The sequence below is a fragment of the Oreochromis niloticus genome, linkage group LG20, assembly GCF_001858045.2.
Source record: "Oreochromis niloticus isolate F11D_XX linkage group LG20, O_niloticus_UMD_NMBU, whole genome shotgun sequence".
NCBI lineage: Eukaryota > Metazoa > Chordata > Actinopteri > Cichliformes > Cichlidae > Oreochromis > Oreochromis niloticus.
This window is the reverse complement of record NC_031984.2, coordinates 11,506,068-11,528,667: the sequence shown is the minus strand read 5'-3', so window position 1 is coordinate 11,528,667 and position 22,600 is coordinate 11,506,068. Positions and strand designations below refer to the sequence as shown.

The window sequence follows — 22,600 nt, the reverse complement described above, 5'->3', positions numbered from 1 at the left end:
AAAGACAGGTTCCTTTGACACTGTATATATAAATGTATTATATATAAGAGACAAATATTGTTCTTTTAATATGTTGGCATTACTACATTTCTCTCAGTGCTTACTTTAAATATCCATGAAATCATCACATTCTCTGTCAGATTAAGGTCAACTATTGAACGGCGTATATTTTAAAGTAAAGGCTTTAAAACCAAGTTAGTACAAATATCGCTAATGTCACATAACTTTGCCGACATGTGGCCAACAGCAATGTTTTAATGTTCTTTGTTATTAAACATTTGCACATAAATAAGTGACATAATATTCAGTACTTACTTTTAAGAGTTTACTCTTCGGGCGCCCCTCTTCCGCCGTTTTTTTGGAGGGCAAAATTATCCACACCAACCGCCACGCTATGCATTCTGGGATATGTTGGGCCACGACGTCTACACCGCCACATCCTTAAAATTCAGGGAAATGAAGGACGCATTTGAGGGCCGCATTTCGAGCAGCCTTTGTCGCGTCGCTGTGACGTAATCGGCCTTAAAGTGCGGCCTTTAAGGCTGCAGACCCTGAATTGGGATACAGCCGACCATTCTGATGAGACAGAGGGAAAAGAGGGGGTTTGGGGGATGGGCTGGGAAACGTGGAGATCAATGTAAGTTCTGTTTGTGACATGTAGAAAATAGTAGCACTGTATTTTATTGGGTCACTACAAACTGTTTTCAATGTTTTTAGTGAATTTATTATAGAGAAGGCCTGCAGGCCAGGGATGTGTTGCTAATCCTTCGTTCACCTGTGAGAAATCACAATTATTGGCCTTATTTTAGTAAATAAGCTTAATTTTAGGACAAGAAGCCATATAAACAACTTTTACCAGAGACACATGAGAACAAAATAGAAATATCCAACATTTATCATGTATAGATTTCATGAGTATGACCTTTGACCTGTTTCAGGTTGAAAACAATATATGTTAAGAGTATAATCATTATTTACTCAGAAATCATTAATTAATCAGTAAGTTTATGATCATAACTCATTTATATAACCCCCCACCCCAATGAAACAGTATGTAACACTGAAGTGTGTAATGTTATCTCAAGTCGAACTATACGTCATGTAGGTTGGCACCATGTGACACTTCATTACATTTCTCATTTAATGTTTCATGTACTCTATTTTGGGAGTCCTGCATTTATCTAATAACACATAGGGTGATCTGAGCCCAAGTAATCAATATAGTAAGGTTTGTGTTTGGATACCATGTCTGGCACAGCATCAAAGGTTTCATAGTGCAAGACAGATGGTACCTGTGCCCTAAAGTCTTTCAGGTCAGAGTGACCTGCTAATGGTGGTGAACAAAGGAACTGGAATTTACTGACTTTGCAGAGTTGACCACCTGCCAGAGATGAGATCAAGAAAATTTAGATCAAGGAATTTTAGAGAGGATGGGTGTAGTAGACCACTACCTATAAAAGTAGGGGCCCCAGAGGGTCCGGTGGGCTTGCCTTTGGTTGTATTCAAGTGTGTCTGTCTATCGCTTAACCCCAGCACGGGGCACTTTTTGTCCATTTTTCATCTATGCTCCAATTAGTATGCTCTTGACACGTCTGGTGAGAGAGAGAAAAACTGACAAACAAACCTAAACTGGGGAAAAGCTAAGGATAACAAATAACCTGTGGATGGAAACATGGGCAAGGGATGAGGAACCAGCAGACATGGGGAAACAGGCAGAAGAAACACAGCGACGCACAAGGAACGACACGCAGACAGACCAGCAAGGAGCAGAAGGAAGCACACACTAAATATACACACAAGGTAACGAGGGAAATGCACAACAGGAGGGAGACACAGCTGAACCTAATTAGACATGACGAGGCAGGGAGGAAGCAAAACAGAATATGCTGACAAAGGACAAGGACTATCAAAATAAAACAGGAAGCTTGACAGAGGAAATTCAAAAAAACTAGAGGTGGGACACAGGGAAGACGTAGTGACAGAGGACACCAACTCTAGACATATAAGCTAAAACGCAGTGACTGGGGAGACATGGGCAACAGAGACTTAACACAGGCAAGGATAAATACCAAGGGAAGAAGAACTAAGATCACTAAGACTTAAGAAATAAAGATAACCAAACCCAGGAATACAATACTCAAACATATTAACACAGAACCTGAAACACAACCGTGGCAGCTTTCCCTCTTAAACCACAGCCTTCCCTTAGTGTCTTAAATAATCTTTTCCTGTGATTCCTGTCATGAAGCTGTGTCTCCATGTTTTTTGCGTGTTTTGGTTTAGAAAAAACTTGAGTTTATTCTAATGTACTAATATAATTCTATTATTATGATATAGCAAGTTTCAGTTAGCTTTGCACAAAAATAGCGAGTAGAAATGTCATTGAAATATCTAATTTTACTCTCTTTACTATTTTGAGTACATTGCAGAGCCTGTACTTTTCACCTTTATGTAAGTAAACAAGTTGAATCAGTACTTCAGAGTTTACTGGAGCATTTGTTAATACTAGTATCTGTAATCTGCTGCTCAGATAAATAAAATGTTTTATTTCAAAAAATAAAATTGACTTTCCTTTTTACCTGACCTGTATTCTCTTTTCACTAAATATTTCTTATTACCTGTTGTAGTGTGTGCTAGAAATAAAGGCTGGGCGATGTGAGGAAAATCTATTATCACAATAATTTTTGGCTATATCATGTCTGATCTCCCTTGTTCTCTTCTTCATCTCTAGGTTTGTGCTGCCTGGCCCGACTTTGTCCTCCTCTTTCTCACACACTGCTGAATTTATCCTGGTGTGTCAGAGGTGGAAAGCCATAAAAATGAACTATAAATAGAACTGAAACTTTTTTGGTTGTTATTTAATTATTGAATTCTGTGGGGTGGAGGCGTAAAAAGAGCTCATGTTATTTAATTAAGTGGTACTAGCAAACATAGGGAACATACAAACATCTGCAGCCATGCAGCTGCACTGCTTTTTAAAGTTGAGTGAGGATGGGAAGAACAGACAAAGAAACCACATGCTCAAAATAAACAATAAATTGACCTCCCCAAAGGGATTAATAAAGTTCTATTCTATGCTCTACGTTAGAGACCTGTTTTAATTCGGATAAGTCCCTCTGAGAGTAAAGGCAATCTCCAGCAGGTCTGAGCTAAGGAAACAAAGTACACTAATGTAGTTATAACGTAATGAGACGTTATAGCTATATACGTAATTATACGTTATATTGAGCAGGCTACTGCCCACACTAAACTGTGACTATCACCAGGCAATCTGGGGTGTTTCCTAAATCACTAGCAGGTGCGAAACTTCGGACAGAGTGAACAGGATGTATGCAGGTAAACTCCAGATTGACACGAGCTGATCGGTGGAGTCGTGGGGAAAATATTGGCTTGTGATCTACGTTACAGAAAGACAGAGAGAGGTACAACACCAGATGGAAGGCTTTTTATTTACACACTAAACTAATCTGATATTCCATTTTCAGCAAATTCAAAGCAAATGAAACGAAACACAAAATGTATTTTTATTTCATTTTATTTTATTTCATTTTATTTATTTTTTGTTTTGTTTTTTTGTTTTGACGCTGTTTCTTAACTTAAAATGTCCTGTTGTAATTGGACATTTTAAGTTAAGAAACGGTGCCAAACCAAAAAAAACCCCACTTCCCTCAAGGTGTATTATTGCAAGGTCAAGACCATGCAATAATACACAGAAACTCCAACCCCCTACGAGCAAGCACTTTGGCAACAGTGGGAAGGAAAAACCCCCTTTTACAAGGGGAAACCTCCAGCAGAACCAGGCTCAGGAATGGGGTGGCCATCTGCTGCGGCCAGTTGGGAATGAGGGAAGGAAGGCAGGTGAAAAAGAGTGGTTATTTTTAACCACTCTGGTTTTAAAACTAAATTTCAATGAGATGGCACACTTTAAATAAATATTTTAAGCTATTTTAAGACACGCACGTGTCAGTTAAATTTTAGCGTGCAAATGAGAAAATCCTAGAGATGACATTTCGTCTCTTCAGCTTGGCATGTTTTTTGAAAGCATTGACAATTATGTCGTCAACCATTGGGTTGCTTAACTTCATGAACTGTCCTGGAGAATGCCACTTTTCATGGAGATCATTGTATACTGTCAAGCTGAGTTCTTCAATGTTCTCTAGGGAGATTTTATAATTTTTGGACAAAATTTTGTTCCAGATCTTTTGGCTAAGCCTCTGTACAATGAAGTCAGTTGTTCCTGAATGCCATGTCGTCGTCTCATTTAGTTCAGCCATACTGTGTATTACCAGATCTCTAGTGAATTTTTCCACAAGTTCCCAGTACTCGTCCCGGTTTTTAGATACACTGAGTACTCTTTTTGGTAATCCCAGCAGGTGTTTGGTGAAGATTGGAACAGTAATGCTATCAAGCTGTTCCCTCAGACTAAAAATCAAATATTTTTCCTTGCATTTGTGTGTTTTGCAAAGATCCTTTAAAATGGCCTTGTGGATATTTTTTAGGCTTTTTGGAGATAGATCCAAATGTTTGCCATTAATTTCTGGCCAGATTTTCTTAAGCAGGCGATCACCAATGCAGTCAGGAGTGAGGCGCTCTGTGAAGAGCTTGTGTTTAGAGGCGACGTTGTCTATGGCCTCTGAAACCACTGTCTGAATAACTTTGTTGACACACAACTTTTCCTCGCTCAGAGAATCAGATAGTGGACTGATCTGAGAAGAAGTTAAAGACTCACTGTCACTGAGGAATCCCTGAAATCTGGGGGTTGCCTCATCTTTCAGTCCTCGACTTTCTGTTTCATCTCTGTAGCTTGAGTTGTCTACACATATGCAGCCTACAACTGGTTGAGCCTCCAATCCTGGAGTTTCTCCCTGGTCTTCTACAGAGCTTTTGCCTAGAGAATCAGGTAGCGGACTGATACTAGAAAAAGTTAAAGACTCAGTGTCACTGTGCAGCTCAGGTACTTCTAGCTTCACAGGGTTTTCCAGGGGACAAGACTTTGTTTTGCCAAAGTCTTTTGTATCAGCTGTGAAGTTTTTCTTCATACAGCTCTTTTTTGGCTTTACTGTGGCTGGTGTTTCGAGTTGTGTGTTTGAGCCCAAGTAATGACCCACAGATATGCAGTCTAGGGCTGGTTGAGCCTCCAGTCCTGGAGTTTCTACGTTTGCATTATCACTGTGGTCATCTACAGAGCTTTCATTCAGGATGCTGTCCTTTGCTCCTGTATCCTCTGTTTTCTCAGGGCAGTCTGCGCCCACGGACTGAAGACAGACCTCAGAGGCCTGCATGGAGGTTGGATCTCCATTCTCCATGCAGTCTAGGGCTGGTTGAGCCTCCAGTCCTGGAGTTTCTACGTTTGCATTATCACTGTGGTCACCTACAGAGCTTTCATTCAGGATGCTGTCCTTTGCTCCTGTATCCTCTGTTTTCTCAGGGCAGTCTGCGCCCACGGACTGAAGACAGACCTCAGAGGCCTGCATGGAGGTTGGATCTCCATTCTCTGTGGGTTCCCTAGTTGATCTCACTAACATTTTAGTAAACTTCAGCATGTCTGTTAACAAAGTGGAAAGCAGATGAAAGTCACAGTACTCTGGTTTGAACGGTACCAGAGATTGCCACTGTGGTACAATTGTACCAAAAAAGTGGTTGATGAGTAACTCCCAAGTTTCCACTGAGGTGTAAGTGAGTGGAGTAGTCATGTTGAAGTTTGTATCTGTACTTTTTAAACTGTGAATTGGAGAAGTGGGATTCATTTGATGTGTGGTTGGAGTTGTGCTAGACATGTGTGCTCTTTGTTAACTAAATGCGCTTAAATTACACTTGCCTTAACTGATGCATAAATGCTTTGTGAACTGAGCTTTACTGGAATGGTGGAGGGTTATTTATGGCCTCGCATGCCATAAGCCACGCCCACCTCGAAGAAGGCTTTGATAGATCAAAGCAGGCAGCCAGTGACGTTACACGCAGTTCTTGGTCCGAAGAAAACTCTGTTTAAAGTTAAAAAAAATAATTTTAAATTCTGTTTAAAGTAAGTATTAGCTCTCATATGGCTCATTTATCAATAACAAATAACCTTAAAACGTGTTTTTAGGTTAATAGCGACAATATATCCATAAGAACTCCAAGGTGAGGAAATACAGACAGGCTTTGAATGCTGCCTGGTTTTCATTGTCGCTAATAAAGTCTCGTACAAACGTCAGCTAACGACAGGAGCGAGAACAACCTGGAAAGCCTTAACATAGATAAAATAAATATAACCTTGATAAGAACTAAAGTCTTTTGTTGTTATTTAGTTATTGTATTTTGTGGCGTGGTGGCGGGGAAAGAGCTCAGGTCTTTTAATTAAGATGTACTAGCAAAAGGGAACGTGAGACGAGCTGATTGGTGGAGTCGCGGAGTCGTTAAACTGCCACACACTGGCAGACAGACGGCTGTATCCCAATTCAGGGTCTGCAGCCTTAAAGTACGCAGCCTTAACGGTCCACAAGGGCCGCGTACTCAAAGACTGCTAAGGCTGGAAGTGCGAGACTTGTGAAATGGGACGGTCTATCCTCCGTCGCGCTGCCCAGGTTGCCTAGCAAGCATGATACTAACAGCTAGAAACGTTTCATACAGCATTATTTGACAGAAACGAAGGAGAAAACCTTTTGTTCATGTGTTTGTTTGTTTCTACATGAGCTTTGATTTGATAAGTATCTGAGACTGAGACCACGGGACTGTGAAATTATGATTATTGGGCTTCATTTCTGTACTGAACAGTCATTTTAAGATTAGCTAGTAAATAACAATTACCTACTGTTGTTCATGAGACTAAAGTCATCTTACTTTGGTAATGTAAATATAATATGGCCAATATTAAAGTTATTATTTCAATCATTATTAGTTATTACAGCAGTGAATGAACTCTGTTTCAAATACTGAGCTTCAGTAAAGATTCAAGCTGCATTTATTTATATTTCCTGTCACCTTAAATCTTCACTCAAAGACAGGTTCCTTTGACACTGTATATATAAGTGTATTATATATAAGAGACAAATATTGTTCTTTTAATATGTTGGCATTACTACATTTCTCTCAGTGCTTACTTTAAATATCCATGAAATCATCACATTCTCTGTCAGATTAAGGTCAACTATTGAACGGCGTATATTTTAAAGTAAAGGCTTTAAAACCAAGTTAGTACAAATATCGCTAATGTCACATAACTTTGCCGACATGTGGCCAACAGCAATGTTTTAATGTTCTTTGTTATTAAACATTTGCACATAAATAAGTGACATAATATTCAGTACTTACTTTTAAGAGTTTACTCTTCGGGCGCCCCTCTTCCGCCGTTTTTTTGGAGGGCAAAATTATCCACACCAACCGCCACGCTATGCATTCTGGGATATGTTGGGCCACGACGTCTACACCGCCACATCCTTAAAATTCAGGGAAATGAAGGACGCATTTGAGGGCCGCATTTCGAGCAGCCTTTGTCGCGTCGCTGTGACGTAATCGGCCTTAAAGTGCGGCCTTTAAGGCTGCAGACCCTGAATTGGGATACAGCCGACCATTCTGATGAGACAGAGGGAAAAGAGGGGGTTTGGGGGATGGGCTGGGAAACGTGGAGATCAATGTAAGTTCTGTTTGTGACATGTAGAAAATAGTAGCACTGTATTTTATTGGGTCACTACAAACTGTTTTCAATGTTTTTAGTGAATTTATTATAGAGAAGGCCTGCAGGCCAGGGATGTGTTGCTAATCCTTCGTTCACCTGTGAGAAATCACAATTATTGGCCTTATTTTAGTAAATAAGCTTAATTTTAGGACAAGAAGCCATATAAACAACTTTTACCAGAGACACATGAGAACAAAATAGAAATATCCAACATTTATCATGTATAGATTTCATGAGTATGACCTTTGACCTGTTTCAGGTTGAAAACAATATATGTTAAGAGTATAATCATTATTTACTCAGAAATCATTAATTAATCAGTAAGTTTATGATCATAACTCATTTATATAACCCCCCACCCCAATGAAACAGTATGTAACACTGAAGTGTGTAATGTTATCTCAAGTCGAACTATACGTCATGTAGGTTGGCACCATGTGACACTTCATTACATTTCTCATTTAATGTTTCATGTACTCTATTTTGGGAGTCCTGCATTTATCTAATAACACATAGGGTGATCTGAGCCCAAGTAATCAATATAGTAAGGTTTGTGTTTGGATACCATGTCTGGCACAGCATCAAAGGTTTCATAGTGCAAGACAGATGGTACCTGTGCCCTAAAGTCTTTCAGGTCAGAGTGACCTGCTAATGGTGGTGAACAAAGGAACTGGAATTTACTGACTTTGCAGAGTTGACCACCTGCCAGAGATGAGATCAAGAAAATTTAGATCAAGGAATTTTAGAGAGGATGGGTGTAGTAGACCACTACCTATAAAAGTAGGGGCCCCAGAGGGTCCGGTGGGCTTGCCTTTGGTTGTATTCAAGTGTGTCTGTCTATCGCTTAACCCCAGCACGGGGCACTTTTTGTCCATTTTTCATCTATGCTCCAATTAGTATGCTCTTGACACGTCTGGTGAGAGAGAGAAAAACTGACAAACAAACCTAAACTGGGGAAAAGCTAAGGATAACAAATAACCTGTGGATGGAAACATGGGCAAGGGATGAGGAACCAGCAGACATGGGGAAACAGGCAGAAGAAACACAGCGACGCACAAGGAACGACACGCAGACAGACCAGCAAGGAGCAGAAGGAAGCACACACTAAATATACACACAAGGTAACGAGGGAAATGCACAACAGGAGGGAGACACAGCTGAACCTAATTAGACATGACGAGGCAGGGAGGAAGCAAAACAGAATATGCTGACAAAGGACAAGGACTATCAAAATAAAACAGGAAGCTTGACAGAGGAAATTCAAAAAAACTAGAGGTGGGACACAGGGAAGACGTAGTGACAGAGGACACCAACTCTAGACATATAAGCTAAAACGCAGTGACTGGGGAGACATGGGCAACAGAGACTTAACACAGGCAAGGATAAATACCAAGGGAAGAAGAACTAAGATCACTAAGACTTAAGAAATAAAGATAACCAAACCCAGGAATACAATACTCAAACATATTAACACAGAACCTGAAACACAACCGTGGCAGCTTTCCCTCTTAAACCACAGCCTTCCCTTAGTGTCTTAAATAATCTTTTCCTGTGATTCCTGTCATGAAGCTGTGTCTCCATGTTTTTTGCGTGTTTTGGTTTAGAAAAAACTTGAGTTTATTCTAATGTACTAATATAATTCTATTATTATGATATAGCAAGTTTCAGTTAGCTTTGCACAAAAATAGCGAGTAGAAATGTCATTGAAATATCTAATTTTACTCTCTTTACTATTTTGAGTACATTGCAGAGCCTGTACTTTTCACCTTTATGTAAGTAAACAAGTTGAATCAGTACTTCAGAGTTTACTGGAGCATTTGTTAATACTAGTATCTGTAATCTGCTGCTCAGATAAATAAAATGTTTTATTTCAAAAAATAAAATTGACTTTCCTTTTTTACCTGACCTGTATTCTCTTTTTCACTAAATATTTCTTATTACCTGTTGTAGTGTGTGCTAGAAATAAAGGCTGGGCGATGTGAGGAAAATCTATTATCACAATAATTTTTTGGCTATATCATGTCTGATCTCCCTTGTTCTCTTCTTCATCTCTAGGTTTGTGCTGCCTGGCCCGACTTTGTCCTCCTCTTTCTCACACACTGCTGAATTTATCCTGGTGTGTCAGAGGTGGAAAGCCATAAAAATGAACTATAAATAGAACTGAAACTTTTTTGGTTGTTATTTAATTATTGAATTCTGTGGGGTGGAGGCGTAAAAAGAGCTCATGTTATTTAATTAAGTGGTACTAGCAAACATAGGGAACATACAAACATCTGCAGCCATGCAGCTGCACTGCTTTTTAAAGTTGAGTGAGGATGGGAAGAACAGACAAAGAAACCACATGCTCAAAAATAAACAATAAATTGACCTCCCCAAAGGGATTAATAAAGTTCTATTCTATGCTCTACGTTAGAGACCTGTTTTAATTCGGATAAGTCCCTCTGAGAGTAAAGGCAATCTCCAGCAGGTCTGAGCTAAGGAAACAAAGTACACTAATGTAGTTATAACGTAATGAGACGTTATAGCTATATACGTAATTATACGTTATATTGAGCAGGCTACTGCCCACACTAAACTGTGACTATCACCAGGCAATCTGGGGGTGTTTCCTAAATCACTAGCAGGTGCGAAACTTCGGACAGAGTGAACAGGATGTATGCAGGTAAACTCCAGATTGACACGAGCTGATCGGTGGAGTCGTGGGGAAAATATTGGCTTGTGATCTACGTTACAGAAAGACAGAGAGAGGTACAACACCAGATGGAAGGCTTTTTATTTACACACTAAACTAATCTGATATTCCATTTTCAGCAAATTCAAAGCAAATGAAACGAAACACAAAATGTATTTTTATTTCATTTTATTTTATTTCATTTTATTTATTTTTTGTTTTGTTTTTTTGTTTTGACGCTGTTTCTTAACTTAAAATGTCCTGTTGTAATTGGACATTTTAAGTTAAGAAACGGTGCCAAACCAAAAAAAACCCCACTTCCCTCAAGGTGTATTATTGCAAGGTCAAGACCATGCAATAATACACAGAAACTCCAACCCCCTACGAGCAAGCACTTTGGCAACAGTGGGAAGGAAAAACCCCCTTTTACAAGGGGGAAACCTCCAGCAGAACCAGGCTCAGGAATGGGGTGGCCATCTGCTGCGGCCAGTTGGGAATGAGGGAAGGAAGGCAGGTGAAAAAGAGTGGTTATTTTTAACCACTCTGGTTTTAAAACTAAATTTCAATGAGATGGCACACTTTAAATAAATATTTTAAGCTATTTTAAGACACGCACGTGTCAGTTAAATTTTAGCGTGCAAATGAGAAAATCCTAGAGATGACATTTCGTCTCTTCAGCTTGGCATGTTTTTTGAAAGCATTGACAATTATGTCGTCAACCATTGGGTTGCTTAACTTCATGAACTGTCCTGGAGAATGCCACTTTTCATGGAGATCATTGTATACTGTCAAGCTGAGTTCTTCAATGTTCTCTAGGGAGATTTTATAATTTTTGGACAAAATTTTGTTCCAGATCTTTTGGCTAAGCCTCTGTACAATGAAGTCAGTTGTTCCTGAATGCCATGTCGTCGTCTCATTTAGTTCAGCCATACTGTGTATTACCAGATCTCTAGTGAATTTTTCCACAAGTTCCCAGTACTCGTCCCGGTTTTTAGATACACTGAGTACTCTTTTTGGTAATCCCAGCAGGTGTTTGGTGAAGATTGGAACAGTAATGCTATCAAGCTGTTCCCTCAGACTAAAAATCAAATATTTTTCCTTGCATTTGTGTGTTTTGCAAAGATCCTTTAAAATGGCCTTGTGGATATTTTTTAGGCTTTTTGGAGATAGATCCAAATGTTTGCCATTAATTTCTGGCCAGATTTTCTTAAGCAGGCGATCACCAATGCAGTCAGGAGTGAGGCGCTCTGTGAAGAGCTTGTGTTTAGAGGCGACGTTGTCTATGGCCTCTGAAACCACTGTCTGAATAACTTTGTTGACACACAACTTTTCCTCGCTCAGAGAATCAGATAGTGGACTGATCTGAGAAGAAGTTAAAGACTCACTGTCACTGAGGAATCCCTGAAATCTGGGGGTTGCCTCATCTTTCAGTCCTCGACTTTCTGTTTCATCTCTGTAGCTTGAGTTGTCTACACATATGCAGCCTACAACTGGTTGAGCCTCCAATCCTGGAGTTTCTCCCTGGTCTTCTACAGAGCTTTTGCCTAGAGAATCAGGTAGCGGACTGATACTAGAAAAAGTTAAAGACTCAGTGTCACTGTGCAGCTCAGGTACTTCTAGCTTCACAGGGTTTTCCAGGGGACAAGACTTTGTTTTGCCAAAGTCTTTTGTATCAGCTGTGAAGTTTTTCTTCATACAGCTCTTTTTTGGCTTTACTGTGGCTGGTGTTTCGAGTTGTGTGTTTGAATGACCCACAGATATGCAGTCTAGGGCTGGTTGAGCCTCCAGTCCTGGAGTTTCTACGTTTGCATTATCACTGTGGTCATCTACAGAGCTTTCATTCAGGATGCTGTCCTTTGCTCCTGTATCCTCTGTTTTCTCAGGGCAGTCTGCGCCCACGGACTGAAGACAGACCTCAGAGGCCTGCATGGAGGTTGGATCTCCATTCTCCATGCAGTCTAGGGCTGGTTGAGCCTCCAGTCCTGGAGTTTCTACGTTTGCATTATCACTGTGGTCACCTACAGAGCTTTCATTCAGGATGCTGTCCTTTGCTCCTGTATCCTCTGTTTTCTCAGGGCAGTCTGCGCCCACGGACTGAAGACAGACCTCAGAGGCCTGCATGGAGGTTGGATCTCCATTCTCTGTGGGTTCCCTAGTTGATCTCACTAACATTTTAGTAAACTTCAGCATGTCTGTTAACAAAGTGGAAAGCAGATGAAAGTCACAGTACTCTGGTTTGAACGGTACCAGAGATTGCCACTGTGGTACAATTGTACCAAAAAAGTGGTTGATGAGTAACTCCCAAGTTTCCACTGAGGTGTAAGTGAGTGGAGTAGTCATGTTGAAGTTTGTATCTGTACTTTTTAAACTGTGAATTGGAGAAGTGGGATTCATTTGATGTGTGGTTGGAGTTGTGCTAGACATGTGTGCTCTTTGTTAACTAAATGCGCTTAAATTACACTTGCCTTAACTGATGCATAAATGCTTTGTGAACTGAGCTTTACTGGAATGGTGGAGGGTTATTTATGGCCTCGCATGCCATAAGCCACGCCCACCTCGAAGAAGGCTTTGATAGATCAAAGCAGGCAGCCAGTGACGTTACACGCAGTTCTTGGTCCGAAGAAAACTCTGTTTAAAGTTAAAAAAAATAATTTTAAATTCTGTTTAAAGTAAGTATTAGCTCTCATATGGCTCATTTATCAATAACAAATAACCTTAAAACGTGTTTTTAGGTTAATAGCGACAATATATCCATAAGAACTCCAAGGTGAGGAAATACAGACAGGCTTTGAATGCTGCCTGGTTTTCATTGTCGCTAATAAAGTCTCGTACAAACGTCAGCTAACGACAAGAGCGAGAACAACCTGGAAAGCCTTAACATAGATAAAATAAATATAACCTTGATAAGAACTAAAGTCTTTTGTTGTTATTTAGTTATTGTATTTTGTGGCGTGGTGGCGGGGAAAGAGCTCAGGTCTTTTAATTATAAATCTACCTGTTTTTCTACATATCCATCACAGAAACCCCCAGCTGAAGACTCTGTTGGCTGTTGGTGGCTGGAACTTTGGCACTGCACAGTGAGTCTACATGACAACAGCATCACAAAGCTGTAGAATTACATTATTTCACATAACAACAACAAATTCATCATCACCTCAATATATCTATAAACTTTCCATCTCAATAGGTTTACCATCATGGCTTCAACTCCTGCCAGTCGCCAAACATTCATCCAGTCTTGCATCAGATTCTTGAGGCTGCATGGCTTTGATGGACTTGACCTGGACTGGGAGTATCCTGGAGCACGGGGAAGCCCACCAGAGGACAAGAAGAGATACACAGTGCTCTTACAGGTTAGTCTGGAAATCAACGTATACTTACATTACACTATGCACATTATATTTTAGTATGTTATTGTTATTTTTATATGTATTTTACATATAAAATATGCTTTCTCACTGAAATGAATGCACAATATCATCCTTGTCTACTGTATTCTTGCGTCTAGGAATTGCTTGCTGCCTTTGAAAAAGAAGCTACTGAGACCAAACAACCACGGCTCTTGCTCACAGCTGCAGTGGCCGGTGGGAAGGGGAACATTGACAACGGCTATGAGATTGCCGATGTGTCAAAGTGAGTTTATTTGATAGGAAGTCACTAAAGTTCCAGTCCTAAAGATTTCATCCCACTTTTCATTTTGCAGCACTGGAGGTTACTTCAATAAATGCAAGTATTAATTCATACTAAAACACTGCAGGTCCCACAGGGACAGCAAATATTCGAGGAGAAGAGCTACCTGCCGTTTTATTTACTATACACACATTGCTTAATGTGAAAGGCTTAGATAGCTAACCACAATAATAACATGGAGAAAATGATGTAGAGAGGTAGTTACATAATGTGAATACACTGAATGATTTTTGTTGAATGATACATGCTGATAAAGAAGTATTAATGTTACAGTTTGATTACTTTAAATATGTTCATGTTCTTAACTTATTTTACTTATTATTATCATTGATATTATTTTGTTACATTGTATTTCATGGTGATGTTTTACAGGTTTCTAGACTTTATAAACGTCATGACCTATGACTACCACGGAGCCTGGGACCCATTCACTGGTCACAACAGCCCTCTGTACCGCAGCTCTGTAGATCAGGGTGATAACATATATTACAATGTGGTGAGTGAAACTTTCAACAACATTCATATATATTTCACTACAAAATATTATTAGAATAATAATAGCATTATATAATATACTATTTTTTTCTCTCTCAAAGGACTTTGCTATGAGATATTGGAGGGACCAGGGAGCTCCTGCGGAAAAGCTCTTAGTCGGTTTCCCCACATATGGACGCACATTCACCACATCAACAGCTGCTAATGGTCTTGGAGCTACAGCCACAGGACCAGCGAGCGCTGGGCCTTACACCCGTGAAGCTGGGTTTTGGTCTTACTACGAGGTCGGCTAACACAAAGCAGCATATGTTCAGTTTTATTACACCACCAAGTTTTCCATTAATACTAATGACTAATTAATGGAGCAAACTAAGATCACAGACTGTGTGAAGGTGTTGAAGTATTATTTTCTTCTCTACAGATTTGCACCTTTATCCAAACAGGCAGCATAAAGTGGATTGATGAGCAAAAGGTGCCCTATGCCATTAAGGGCAATGAGTGGGTTGGCTTTGATAACAGGCAGAGCTATGAAATCAAGGTAACCATACAGATTTTTGTTTAAGGTGATAATAAAAAACAAATCAGAATGTTCGTATTAACTGGCAGCCATATCTTACTGCTCTTTAAAGTAAGGCAAGGCAAGGCAAGTTTATTTATATAGCACAATTCAACAACAAGGTGATTCAAAGTGCTTTACCAGAGACATTAAAAACAAAAACAAATAAAAAGCATGATTTAAATTTGATTAAAACAAGCAAACAAACAAACAAACAAACAAACAAACAACCAAAACAGTATATAAAATCAAATATCAAAACAGTAGATAAAATCAGAACAGTAGATAAAATCAGTAGTTAAAAAGTAGGTTTTGAAATTTAAACTTAAGTGTGGATTTGGTGCTTTATTCAAATGCAGCTGAGAATAGGTGAGTCTTCAACCTGGATTTAAATAAACTGAGTGTTTCAGCTGATCTGAGGCTTTCTGGGAGTTTGTTCCAGATATATCAATCAATCAAAATCAATCAAAATTTATTTATATAGCACATTTAAAAACAACAGTTTTAATCAAAGTGCTTCACAAATTATGAAAATAAATAAATAAAATAAGACAAATACAACGCAAGACAAGACAAACATAGAAACCAACCAAATGATAATCAAACTATCTTACATCAAAGCCAGAGTAAAAAGATGGGTCTTTAAACGAGATTTAAAAGACTGAACAGTCTCAGAAGAGCGAATGGCAATAGGGAGGTTGTTCCACAGTCTAGGAGCTACAATAGCAAAGGCACGGTCGCCTCTGGTTTTCAACCTAGACTTAGGTTGCATTAAAAGCATCTGGTTAGAAGTTCTTAGTGCTTTTATAGGATTATACAAATGAAGAAGTTCTGTTAAATAGCTAGGGGCAGTGTTATTTAAGATTTTATAAGTGAATAAAAGAATTTTAAAATCAATGTGAAATTTCACAGGAAGCCAGTGTAACTTGGCTAAAACTGGAGTCATATGATCATGCATTCTGGCACCTGATAAAAGGCGTGCAGCAGCGTTCTGTACTAATTGCAACCGGTGAAGAGAGGAGTGAGGGAGGCCTAAATAGAGGGAGTTACAATAGTCCAGTCTAGAGGTAATGAATGCATGAATAAGCTTTTCAAGGTCCTTGGGGGACAGAAAAGGCTTAGCTTTAGAAATTTGATGTAGCTGATAGAAGCTTGAATTAACCACAGTTATATGGAGCATAAAAGCTGAATGCAGCTTCTCCGTGTCTGGTTCTGACTCTGGGGACTGATAACAGACCGGATCCAGATGACCTGAGGGATCTGGAAGGTTCATACTGGGTCAGGAGGTCACTGATGTATTTCAGTCCTAAACCATTCAGAGCTTTATAGACCAGCATCAGAACTTTAAAGTCTATCCTCTGACGGACAGGCAGCCAGTGTAAAGACCTCAGAGCTGGACTGATGTGGTCCACTTTTTTGGTCTTAGTGAGGACTCTAGCAGCAGAGTTCTGAATGAGCTGTAGTTGTCTGACTGATTTTTTAGATAGACCTGTAAAAATGCTGTTACAGTAATCAAGCCTACTAAAGATGAATGCATGGACTAGTTTTTCCAGGTCCTGTTGAGACATCAGATCTTTTATCCTTGAAATATTCTTGAGGTGATAGTAAGCTGATTTTGTTATTGTCTTAATGTGTTTTTCTAAGTTTAGGTCTGCATCCATCACTACACCCAAATTTCTCGCCTGGTTTGTGGTTTTTAGGTGTATAGATTGAAGTTCTCTGGTGACCTGTAATCGTTTTTCGTTTGCACCAAAGACTATTACCTCAGTTTTATTTTTGTTTAGCTGGAGAAAATTGTGGCACAACCAGTCATTAATTTCCTCAATGCATTTACCAAGAGCCTGTGCAGGGCCTCGGTCTCCTGGTGACATTGTGATATATATTTGTGTGTCATCTGCGTAGCTATGATAGTTTATTTTGTTGTTCTTTATAATCTGTGCCAGTGGGAGCATGTAAATGTTAAACAGAAGGGGTCCCAAGATGGAACCTTGGGGAACTCCACATGTGATACTTGTCTGCTCAGATGTGAAGTTACCTATTGATACAAAGTATTTCCTGTTTTCTAAGTATGTTTTGAACCAGTTTAGTACAGTTCCTGAAAGACCTGCCCAGTTCTCCAGTCGTTTGAGTAATATGTTGTGGTCAACTGTATCAAATGCTGCACTGAGATCCAGTAAAACTAAGACTGACATTGTTCCACTGTCTGTGTTCAGACATATGTCATTAAACACTTTGGTCAGAGCGGTTTCAGTGCTGTGGTTCTGTCTAAAACCTGACTGGAAGGCATCATAGCAGTTATTCTGTTTTAAGAAGTAATTGAGCTGTTGAGAAACTGCTTTTTCAATAATCTTACTTAAAAATGGGAGATTTGAGATTGGCCTGTAGTTGTTCATTTGTGTCTTGTCAAGATTGTCCTTTTTCAGTATAGGTTTAATTACAGCAGTTTTTAGTGATTCTGGAAACACACCTGATATTAAAGAAAAGTTGACGATCTGTAACAGGTCTGACTCCAAAGTCTTTGTGACCTTTTTGAAAAAACTTGTTGGCAGGACATCTAAACAGCAAGAGGAGGAGTTCAGTTGACCTAAGATGTCCTCCAGGTCTTTGCTGTTAATAGGGTGAAACTGTTTGATGGTGTTTAAACAGTTTTTCAGTGGACACAGTACATTTCCTGGATCTGCTGTTGATGTATTAATTGCTTGTCTAATCTTTTGGATTTTTTCTGTGAAGAATTTGGCAAAGTCATTGCAGGCCATGGTCGAATGAAGTTCAGCTGCCACTGACACAGGAGGGTTTGTTAGCCTGTCAACTGTAGAAAATAAGACCCGAGCGTTATGACTGTTTTTGGTGATGATGTCAGAGAAGTAGGACCTCCTTGCACTCCTCAGTTGTAAGTTATAATTGTAAAGTTTCTCTTTATAGATGTCATAATGAACCTGGAGGTTTGTTTTTCTCCATCTGCGCTCAGCTTTCCTACACTCTCTTTTTTCATTTTTCACCAGTGTGGAGTTTCTCCATGGAGACTTTTTCCTTCCAGAGATAACCTTCACCTTAATGGGAGCAATAGTGTCCATAACATTTAACATTTTAGCATTGAAGCTATTGACGAGCTCATTGACTGAACCTCTGGACAGGTCAGGTGTTAATGGGAAGACCTGGTTAAAGATCTCACTACTGTGTTCAGTTATACACCGTTTTGTGATCACTGCTGTTGATATATTTGTGTGGGCTGAGATTTTACTTTCAAAGAAAACACAGTAATGATCAGACAGGCCCACATCAGACACAGTAACGTTTGAAATGCTCAGGCCCTTGGAGATCAGTAGGTCAAGAGTGTGTCCTCTATTATGTGTGGCCTCTGTTACATGCTGAGTCAGCCCAAAGTTGCCCAGAGTGTTACTCAGGTCTTTAGTCCCTTTGTCCTGAGGGTTGTCCACATGGATGTTAAAATCCCCAACAATAATTACACAGTCGAAATCAACACAGATCACAGACAGCAGTTCACTGAGGTCATTAAAAAAGTCTGTGCAGTATTTGGGAGGCCTGTAAACATTAAGAAACATAACTTTGGATGGGGCCTTCAGCTGTAAAGCCACATATTCAAAAGACTGAAAACTTCCAGTAGATAGCTGCTTACATTGAAATGATTCATTAAATAAGACAGCAACCCCTCCTCCTCTCCTGCTCACCCTGGCCTCACTGATAAAACTGTAGTTAGGAGGGGTCGACTCGATGAGAACAGCTCCACTGTTACTTTGGTCCAACCAAGTTTCAGTTAAAAACATAAAATCAAGGCTGTGCTCGGTGATTAAATCATTAATTAAAAATGTTTTCCCAGCTAAAAATCTAACGTTTAATAAAGCCAACTTAAGTGTTTTAGAGGTATTATTTGCCCCCCCGTGTTTGGGAGCAGTCTGTGGCACACAAGGTATGTTTACTATATTTAAAGATCTTTTAGAGTGTAGCTTTCTGTGTTTTGACCAGGCCACATGTCTCCTTCTGTCACCTAAAAGTACAGAAATTTTAAAACCTTCTAATAAACAGGGTCCCAGCTTCTCCTGGGAAAAGTCACCACTGCCATAATCCTCGCAGCCCGGACCCTCCACACATCACACATCAGACTGCGGAGACAGGGCATGAAGGTGGTAAGGAGGAACTAAGGGGGGCGAGGCTGGGCAATGTAACTTCGATTGCTCTGTTGAGGGCGGGGCCCGATGGCGAACCTTCGGCTGCTCTGGTGGGGGTTTATGGGGGACAAAAAGGGATTGGGCCGGGGGTAGATTTGAGCCCAGCATTGACCCGCTCCATCATCTCCTCAGTGAATTTCAGGTGTGGGGAGGAGGGAGAAAGGGAGGGGGAGGAGGGTGATAGCCTGTCAGGGGTTTGGGGGACTGGGGAAGGTCGGTAGTAGTAGTACAAACATCAGGTACATCTGATGATTATTAATCTGTGTAGTTATAAACCATGCACATATAGTTTTTAATAACTTGTTTTGGGCAGAAGATGGCACTCTTATCACCTCACAACTATTTTTTTTATTTTTTGTATAAAATGTGATTTATTCTAGATACTTTCATTTTATACATGTTTCAAAAAATGCTGTTACCTGCGTCGCAGATATGATAAAATTCCAGTTACATGTTGGGTTTTCCAGCATATGTTTAAACTTTATCATTCACTGTTTTGGTCCACAACTGGTCATGTTTAAAAGAGTCTTTAAGCTTTTTGAAAGAATTAATGAATTCCCTGCTCTGTGTTTCATATTTATATTTGGATACATTTGGTTACTTCTGGATTATCCACTGGGAGACATTTGGTAGTTTTAAATTGCAACTCACAGTTTACATTTCACAGGCACAGTATGTGAAAGACAACAGATTTGGAGGAGCATTCGTCTGGTCTCTGGATCTCGATGATTTTGCTGGACAGTTCTGTGGACAGGGACATTATCCTCTCATTAGTTATCTGCGCACTCTTTTGAATTCAGGTAAACAGAAAAAAGCATAAACATGGACATGTTAATAATTATCAGTGTCATCATCTCTACTTAAGAAAAGTTTTTTTTTTCTCCAAAATTTCTTATACTTGTATATATACTTACTGTATTTACTAGATTCTCCACCACCTCCACCTGTAACCACACATCCACCGCTCGTCTCTACGATCCATCCTGGCCCAACAGCTACTACCACTACTGCTACTACTACCACTACTACTGCTACTACTACTGCTACTACTGCCAAAACAACCTCAAGTCCTGTTTCCGGAAGTGGATTCTGTGCTGGAAAGCCAGATGGCCTGTATGTAAATGATGAGGATCCCCACACCTTTTATCAGTGTGTCCATGGACATGCATACATCCAGCCATGTCCAAATAATCTTGTTTACAGTGATGCATGCAAATGCTGTACCTAAGTGAGACTGAATAAAAGTTGTCTTGACCTAGCAAAAATGTTTTTTATTCTTGTTTTTTATGAGAACCACACTGCCTGGACAGTCACTAAAGCCATAACTTCTAAAAACTGTATTAACCATTAAGGAATGTGCCCACTACTCTGCAATACACATTATAATGCAGCTACTACAGCCTGAATTACATATAGGCCCATTTTAAAACTAGGATGGGTTTGCCAAGATTTGCAGCTAGCTGCACAATTTTTCTTTAAAGGTTAGAATCAGAACAATACTGAATTTTTGGTCTCTAGATTGAAAATTGCACACCCAGTTAATGTATTTGAAACGGGAGCAGGTTTGGTTAATTCTTACATGAAGGCAACTGAAACATTGTACAACAAATACAAATCTGCTCATGTTTCTGTTTTTCTTAGTTGGTCTGGCATTTTCTTTTCCTCAAAACCTGCTGTGGCTGTCCCCGTGCCAGCATTGTAACAGCTGGCTCAAACACCGAACACAATAAAGGATTCAATACCACAGTGAAAGGTTAAACTATTATTTGAATAGATGAATTAATAAAAGAAAAGAGTGGCTGCTGCAGCACAGTAGAAAGAGAGAGTGAGTCAGAGCTTTACAAACAAACAGCTGACATAAATTGAGCCAACAAGCAAGCACATGCACTTTCCGGCCATCCGACCAAGCTGAAAATTAGGTTTTGTTTTGAGGAAAATTATGTGTCACTTAGTATAATACTTGCTGCGATTCCACATCATTGGTACTCAAACTTGTTCAATGCCACAGCTCAATATAATATTTAACAATTGCTAAAATTAAAAATGGATTTGGGGGCTTTTTTGCAAGGTTGAATTTTAGTAAAATAAAGGTTGGTGCAATAGCATCAGTAAACTTTGGACTGTTGTCCCCATAAAAATCATACTTGATTGTCTGGCATTCATGTAATATCTTCCCCTAGTGATTTCCCCAGACTGTTGATAGATTAGTGGAGTTTTTACACTTGGATTAATCAATTTAATGCCAAACTATTACATAAGAAAGGGTTTTTACAGTGTAGTGTGTGTAAATGGTAAATTGCCTGTATTTGTATAGCGCTTTACTAGTCCCTAAGGACCCCAAAGCGCTTTACACATCCAGTCATCCACCCATTCACACACACATTCACACACTGGTGATGGCAAGCTACATTGTAGCCACAGCCACCCTGGGGCGCACTGACAGAGGCGAGGCTGCCGGACACTGGCACCACAGGGCCCTCTGACCACCACCAGTATGTCAGTATGACATGGCAATGGTACTTTCATTTATATAGCACATTTCATGACATGCAACTCATGTGTTTAACATAGCAAACAGCACAAAAAAATAAATGAAAACGCAAAACTCAAACTTTTCTTAATCACATTGAGAAAAGCAAAAATGAGAGAGGTCATTTTCATTCCCCACTAGATTCTCATCATCTGGACATTCACTGACCCTATACCTCTTCCTCCGTGTACCATTGTGGTGCTGCAGGAGAATGAAAACCCTCTTAGGATATCTAATAAAGCATAGGCAAATTATAGAAATTACATTTTGTGGGTCTTCTGCAATGTTCAGTTCCTGCATTACTGTCATTTCGTATCATTACTGTCATTTCAGTCTGTCACTGTGAAGCTGACAACATGATGAGATCATAATATATTCATTATAATATTCAAAATTTGTGCATATAATGTGATTTTACTGTAATGAAATTAAAATGCTAAGTTTCTTTTGTAGGTGTATAACTGCTAAACTGCTGCTTGGTATTGGGCTGCTAGGCAACATGATGACATCATATCATCTGATAAAGGTAAGATCCTACAGGGGCCTAAGATGTACCCGTGTGACGGTTTTGGTTCCTCAGCTCCTGACAGTGTAGGAGTAGTTCACAAACAAGCAGACAGGCAGGGGTTGTGTGTAAAATAGTAAGACAGCTGTTTTTGTATTTCCGCCTAATTTAACTTTCAGGTCCAGGTGTTTGCAAGCTACACAATGAGCAATCTTAGGTTTTCTGCAAATGTTGTAGAGGCTTTCAAAACAATATGTGTTTTGTGTGTGTGTGTGTGTGTGTGTGTGTGTGTGTGTGTGTGTGTGTGTGTGT

General features: G+C 39.6%; 2 protein-coding genes across 6 annotated transcripts; one reads left to right on the top strand and one right to left on the bottom strand.

The window, feature by feature from the left end:
* Positions 1 to 9,763: 9,763 nt before the first annotated feature.
* LOC109196211 (acidic mammalian chitinase) lies at positions 9,764 to 22,539 on the top strand. 4 transcript variants are annotated; one of them, XM_019349756.2, is made up of 9 exons: positions 9,764 to 9,781; positions 13,346 to 13,402; positions 13,513 to 13,678; positions 13,834 to 13,958; positions 14,388 to 14,511; positions 14,612 to 14,794; positions 14,932 to 15,048; positions 19,921 to 20,053; positions 20,180 to 21,560. In XM_019349756.2, exons 3-9 carry the CDS (start codon positions 13,523 to 13,525, stop codon positions 20,479 to 20,481), a joined length of 1,140 nt encoding a protein of 379 aa, XP_019205301.1. In that variant the 5' UTR covers positions 9,764 to 9,781; positions 13,346 to 13,402; positions 13,513 to 13,522; the 3' UTR covers positions 20,482 to 21,560. The 4 variants fall into 4 exon arrangements, with proteins under 4 accessions (XP_019205301.1, XP_025757675.1, XP_025757677.1 ...); XM_025901890.1 differs by lacking the exon at positions 9,764 to 9,781 and adding an exon at positions 12,901 to 12,994; XM_025901892.1 differs by lacking the exons at positions 9,764 to 9,781; positions 19,921 to 20,053; positions 20,180 to 21,560 and adding exons at positions 12,901 to 12,994; positions 22,237 to 22,539.
* On the bottom strand, positions 10,411 to 12,785 carry LOC109196209 (uncharacterized). 2 transcript variants are annotated; one of them, XM_019349744.2, is made up of 2 exons: positions 12,293 to 12,785; positions 10,411 to 12,100 (listed from the first exon to the last, which is right to left on the bottom strand). In XM_019349744.2, exons 1-2 carry the CDS (start codon positions 12,747 to 12,749, stop codon positions 10,956 to 10,958), a joined length of 1,602 nt encoding a protein of 533 aa, XP_019205289.1. In that variant the 5' UTR covers positions 12,750 to 12,785; the 3' UTR covers positions 10,411 to 10,955. The 2 variants fall into 2 exon arrangements, with proteins under 2 accessions (XP_019205289.1, XP_019205290.1); XM_019349745.2 differs by having other exon boundaries at positions 10,411 to 12,265; positions 12,458 to 12,785.
* Positions 22,540 to 22,600: the final 61 nt, after the last annotated feature.